General features: G+C 35.0%; 1 protein-coding gene across 1 annotated transcript in view; it reads right to left on the bottom strand.

Moving 5' to 3' along the window:
- The window catches only part of LOC121410949 (POC1 centriolar protein homolog A-like), a 30506-nt gene extending 27390 nt beyond the window's left edge, over positions 1-3116 (bottom strand). Inside the window, exons 1-4 of the mRNA XM_041603358.1 lie at positions 3007-3116; positions 2144-2315; positions 1417-1525; positions 770-948 (exon numbers count right to left, since the gene is read on the bottom strand). Coding sequence (XP_041459292.1) covers positions 770-948; positions 1417-1525; positions 2144-2315; positions 3007-3019 — 473 coding nt within the window. The 5' untranslated portion in view covers positions 3020-3116. The remainder of the gene's footprint in view (positions 1-769; positions 949-1416; positions 1526-2143; positions 2316-3006) is intronic.
- Positions 3117-6331: the final 3215 nt, after the last annotated feature.

Here is a 6331-nt window from a genome sequence, read left to right on the forward strand (position 1 = left end):
AACTAACCCCAAAAAAAGTTATGGCAAATACCATCCAGAGACTTTGAACCTGAGGAAGCCCAACTTTGAAGAGGTGGTACTCCAAACTAGGAAAATGTGGTATTACATTTTGGGTTCCATTTCCTTTAGTTGGGTTTGCAAAAATAAAGCATGAAAATAAATGAATCAACTCAATGAAAATGTTTGACCAGAAAAATAAATTAGCTTATATGAATTTTAAAGTTTAACGAAAAAAAACCAGAAAAAAATCTGTGATGTCATTCCATGCGGCTTTTTAGATGCTTCATAAGAATATACTTTATTTATCCATTATCATTTCCCCCTGAAATTCTTAATGAACTCTGCCAGTGTATTCCTTAAAAAATGTATTTTTTTTCATGTCACACAAACATGAAAACATCTATCCATGAACCATGACATTTGTAATTCATAAAATTTAAGATTCAGACTATGAAGAGTAGCAGCTGCTCTTCCATGGTTTCACAAAGTTTTTATCTTAGAAACTTCATTATCGGATTGTTATTTTTTTGCAACCTCATTGTCTCTGTTATTTTCTGCTCTTATCAAAACCAATTTGTTATCAAGGTAGACCTCCCTTTCATTAACTTGAACACAAAGAGCTGTGTGGAATTTCAAAATACTTTACTAAATGCAAATATATAAAATTTCAATAAAATTATGGTGATGAAAGAACTTTGCAGTTTACAAGTTTGTCAGTTACTACATGTAATGCAATAACGTATGGAATGAAAGTAGTAAATCAACTGACCCTCCATGTTCAAAGAAAGAATGTATGCATTCCTTGCTGGACCTATCCCAGACCTTGACTGTCTTATCATCACTACAGGATACTATCAACCGACCATCGGGTGACCACTTGGCACATCTCACCCAGTTACTGTGCTGGGTCAGGGAAAACTGGAACCTCTGCCTGTGAACTGTCCACACCTGCAATGCACACAATGTTAGTTGTAAGTAGGGATAGTGCTGCTAACACCTTCTTTGGTCTGAATAACGAGGACAAAGTCCACAAAGGTGACAATTTCGCCCAGCATACTTTTGACTAGAAACTCCCTGACTGTAGGCCCATTGTTGACACAACTTCTGTCTACAGTATGCACAAATCGTGCATAAATTGTATTTTAAAAAATGACTTTGAATACAAATTTTTTTTTTTAAATCAAGAATTTATGTCTTTTCTCATTTACTTACATTGTGAATTTACAGATTAATCATTGCATTCAAAAATCACTTTCCCACATGGTAAATTCCACAATTCTGTAATTTTTTCATTTTTGATCTTCAGATTAGTGGTTTCAAATACTTGTGTATTTACATTTTAGATGGCTTTGAAGCAATCCTCCTAGCTACAACCCTAAATATTTGCTTTGCAATTGCTGTCAAGTAAGACTGTACCTTAACTGTCTTGTCATCTGATGCAGTAAGAAGATGCTGACCATCACTAGAGAACTGGACGCTACGAACTGTCGCTGTATGAGCTTTATAAACAGTAGACTCTCCTTTCCTGAATTAACAAGAAGAAATTTATCAAATACTGGGTAAGGACAAATAATCAATTTAATATGATGGAAGGCAGAGGTGTGATAAAGCAGACCTTTAAAGTTTAACCACCTGAAATCCCGAATATATGCAGAACTTGTGAATCAACCAGTCTGCAGACTTAGATTCAAAATTGACACCAGGGACCCGTTGCATAAAACTTTTTACCTGAGAAAATTCAGGTTGTTTTTACCAGAGTTTTTGCCCTGTGTTAAAGTCAATGGCAGAAATCAGACTAACCTTAGTTTTTAGTTTTTCCCAGAGTTTTCTCAGGTAAAAAGTTTTATGCAATAGGCCCCTGGATGAATAAAGGAATGGGTCTAGGTATAAGCCAAGCACAAGTTCTCACTTGATGACAATAATTAAGATGGGACCTTTAGAACACAAGCAACATTCAGTCTGTAGGCTGCATATTCATACTTTTTTTCTAAAATGGAAGGGTTTGCCACTGCATAGTAAGTCAAGATGATTTGAATCAATCACATCTCTTGAAAAAGTTTGGTTTGTTAATGTAAAGCTTTAATATGATTGTAGAATAAGATGCATCTATGTGAGTTAAGGAAAAGGAAACAGTGTAACTTACACACTAGGGATCCAAAGTCTAACTGTTTTGTCCCTTGATGAGGATGCTACAAGATGTCCAGATGGGGAGAAATTGACCGAAAGGACAGCATCCTTGTGGCCAACAAACCTGAAAGCCCTCATCTGTGCCTTGAAGTTCCATACCATAAGACAGGAGTCCATTCCACCAGAGGCTATAATTATTAAAGAAAGTATAGTATTAGCCTGGTCCTATTTTGACTCCATCATAAATCTAATTCCTTGACTAAATTTGAGATGGCATGATCAGTGTCTTGTTTGTTTTACAAAGGCCTCTATTGAGTATAACAACCTGACTAAACAGTTAAATAATACATGACTTTGATAATTTTGGACTTTATAGAAGGCTATTATAGATTTGTCACAAGAATTAATATTCTACTAGGAAGCACTTCCTGAAAAAACAGGTTTGGTAAGATTTAGGATAAAACTCCATACATGCAGTTGGCTGGAACTATGACTGGCTTGTCAATGATTTCTAGAAAAACAAGCCTTTCACAATTTTCTAGCCCTTTACTGACCATTTTATTTCAATGAATATGCATCAAAATAAATAAAACTTTTCACCATGGCTACTTCTCGCCAATGTTGAATAACATACATGCCTTCGATTGTGTTGGCGTCAGTGTGAGAGCTATCATTAAAACCAGATGCAGATACCAGTAGCATAGCAAGGCTAACAAAAGTTTTAAAGGGAAAGTTTACCATGAAGAAAATTTTCTTGTAAAAAGTACCAGAAAAAAAAAATAAATCATTGAAAAAGGTTTCATGAAAATCCATCAAAGATCATGACTGATGTGCATAACAATGTGAGATTCTAAAATTGACACTAAAATAAATTCATACCAAGCTGCTTCATGTTTGGATTGAAATCCACACTTGTTATGGTATCTCTGTGGCCCTTGTAGTTTCTTTCCAAGGTGGGATCCTCCTGAAAAATATATACACTTAGCACATTATTGTCACATAATAAATGTAACATGCATTCTGAATTGCAAAACGTGAATGCCTCTGGCAATCTTGCCTGCATTACGCAATTCAATATGACAGCAGTCCTGACTTTGAAAACAACTAAGGTGATTAATTTTTCACAAAAAAAAGTAAACCATTCATCTGATAATAAAATACAAAGTCTGTTGACCTCAATTTCCTCAAATGACCTTTGAGTCTCTGACATTCGAATAGTGACCTACTTGTAACATATCACTTTTTATCAATCAGCCAATACTTGATAATGATTAGTAAATTCCCTGCACTGCGATAGGGACTCACATTCTAAATATTATCTTAAAAGTTGAAAATTCAAAATCATAATCTTGGTTAAAATTTCAACGATACTACACCGTGGTCAAAGTTCATTTACCCTGAATGATTTTTGACCTTGATAATATGAACTGAAATCATGCAAGATGCTCAGTGATACTTAATAAGATCTACCCTTACCAAGGGAATTTTTTTAATGAGATTTTTGGCGCACTCACTCATAAGAATATAAGAAACATTATCAATAAATCACTAAATGCAGAAAAAATCAACTGTTAATTTTGGAGTTATGTTCACTTTGATTTCATTTTCTTTTAATAATATGAACTTATTTTAGAATCAAGTGCATAGATCTAGGACCCCTTCTTGGGCAGCAAAATCAAGAGGCAAGGCTAGAATTATTAAAATTATTTGTATTGGTTTCTTTAGACCCCCTCCATCATTCTTCATATCATTTTGATTTAATTTTTCTTTTATATTCTTTTGTTTCTTTTCTTTTTTCCCCAGTTATTTGTTCATTCTTTCTTCATTTCTTTATTTTTTCTTTTGTTTTAATTCTCTTTTTTTTTTATAGTTTTTTTTGTCTCACCTGCGAAGCAAAGTGAGACTATAGGCGCCGCTTTTCCGACGGCGGCGGCGTCAACATCAAATCTTAACCTGAGGTTAAGTTTTTGAAATGATGTCATAACTTAGAAAGTATATGGACCTAGTTAATAAAACTTGGCCATAAGGTTAATCAAGTATTACTGAACATCCTATTAGAGTTTCATGTCACATGACCAAGGTCAAAGGTCATTTAGGGTCAATGAACTTAGACCATGTTGGAGGAATCAGCATCGAAATCTTAACCTGAGGTTAAGTTTTTGAAATGTCATCATAACTTAGAAAATATATGGACCTAGTTCATGAAACTTGGACATAAGGTTAATCAAGTATCACTGAACATCCTGCATGAGTTTCACGTCACATGACCAAGGTCAAAGGTCATTTAGGGTCAATGAACTTTGGCCGAATTGGGGATATCTGTTGAATTCCCATCATAACTTTGAAAGTTTATGGATCTGATTCATGAAACTTGGACATAATAGTAATCAAGCATCACTGAAAATTTTGTGCAAGTTTCAGGTCTCATGATTAAGGTCAAAGGTCATTTAGGGTCAATGAACTTTGGCCGAATCGGGGATATCTGTTGAATTACCATCATAACTTTGAAAGTTTATTGGTCTAGTTCATTAAACTTGGACATTAGAGTAATCAAGTATCACTGAACATCCTGTGCGCGTTTCAGGTCACATGACCAAGGTCAAAGGTCAATGAACTTTGGCCGAATTGGGTGTATCTGTTGAATTACCATCATAACTTTGAAAGTTTATGGATCTGATTCATGAAACTTGTACATAAGAGTAATCAAGTATCACTGAACATCCTGTTCGAGCTTCAGGTCACATGATCAAGGTCAAAGGTCATGTAAGGTCAATGAACTTTGGCCATGTTGGGTTTTTTGTTGAATAACCATCATATCTCTGTAAGTTTATTGGTCTAGTTCATAAAAAGTGGACATAAGAGTAACCATGTATCACTGAACATCTTGTGCGAGTTAGAGTAGTATTCAAAGTCAGCACTGCTGCTATATTGAACCGCGTGATGCAGGTGAGACGGCCAGAGGCATTCCACTTGTGTTTTCTTTTTGTATTATATTTTGAAAATTACTTTGGTTTGTTTTCCCTCTGCTATTCATTGCTCTAATTTGCAGCATACTTTTCTGTGATTTAATGTGCTGCAGCAGAGAAAAAATAAATAAATTGGATTTGGGGCCTGCATACTTTAGATTATGGGATTCAAAGAGGGAGCTAAGCTAAAATTAAAATAAGTGAAAGAGTATTATTATTGTGGTCCTCGAGCCTGTGCACCTAATGATTTGAGTTAAAATTTAACATGAATTTCTTTTTATTTCACAAAATCTGTCAGTAATGTTCCTTAGAGAAGTGTGCCAAATATCTCATAAAATTTTGAAAGAAATGGATATGATATGATTTTCTTAGAAATAAACTCAGGCAGTCATTTTTAAATTGAACAAAAAAAAATGGTGCTTCATGTCTGCACACCCATTCACTTTGCATTCATTTTGGGGATTTTGACGCGAATTTAAAAAGGCTGCATTTTCAGGCCGTCACATGAAATGCCCCAAATTCATTATTTCTCTACCAATCTGAGTAAGATTTTTTAATGAATATCTGTCTATGAATTACAAGTGTACAGTTTGTTCATTGCTTACACGTAACTTCTTCTTTTACTAGAAATAATCGTGCAGATACGCATGTCCGCAGACATGACAAGGGTAGCTACTCCCAAGGGCGCTAGATCGTGCTGTTGGGCATGTGTACAAATAGTCAATGCGTATGTTGACCCCAAGTGTTCTTGCATATTTTTAGTTGTTCGATTAGTTTCATTTAGCGCCCTGCAGTATCTTCACATTTTCTGGCAGCTGATCTGATTTGATGGTCTATAAATGTGACATGTTTCCACAGCTCCTCTGGGAAGCTCAACCCAGTTCAAGGGCATTATATATAAAGCCTATAATTTCTGGCCACTAGCCTATACAGAATACAGTAATGAGAGTACAGTGAGTTACATGTACCATTTCTTCTGTATTTCTTTTTGGCACATATGTGCAACTTTAACTTGAATGAATAAAGTTTGTTGACCCTAAATGACCTTTGACCTTGGTCATGTGACCTGAAACTTGCACAGGATGTTCAAGAATATTTGATTGCTCTTATGTCAAAGTTCTAGAACTAGATCCATAAAATTTCAAAGTTATGATGACAATTCCTAAAATACCCCCAACATGGCTAAAGTTTGTTGACCCTAAGTGACCTTTAACCTTGGTCATCTGACCTGAAACTCG

This window comes from Lytechinus variegatus, chromosome 3 (genome assembly GCF_018143015.1).
Source record: "Lytechinus variegatus isolate NC3 chromosome 3, Lvar_3.0, whole genome shotgun sequence".
Classification (NCBI taxonomy): domain Eukaryota; kingdom Metazoa; phylum Echinodermata; class Echinoidea; order Temnopleuroida; family Toxopneustidae; genus Lytechinus; species Lytechinus variegatus.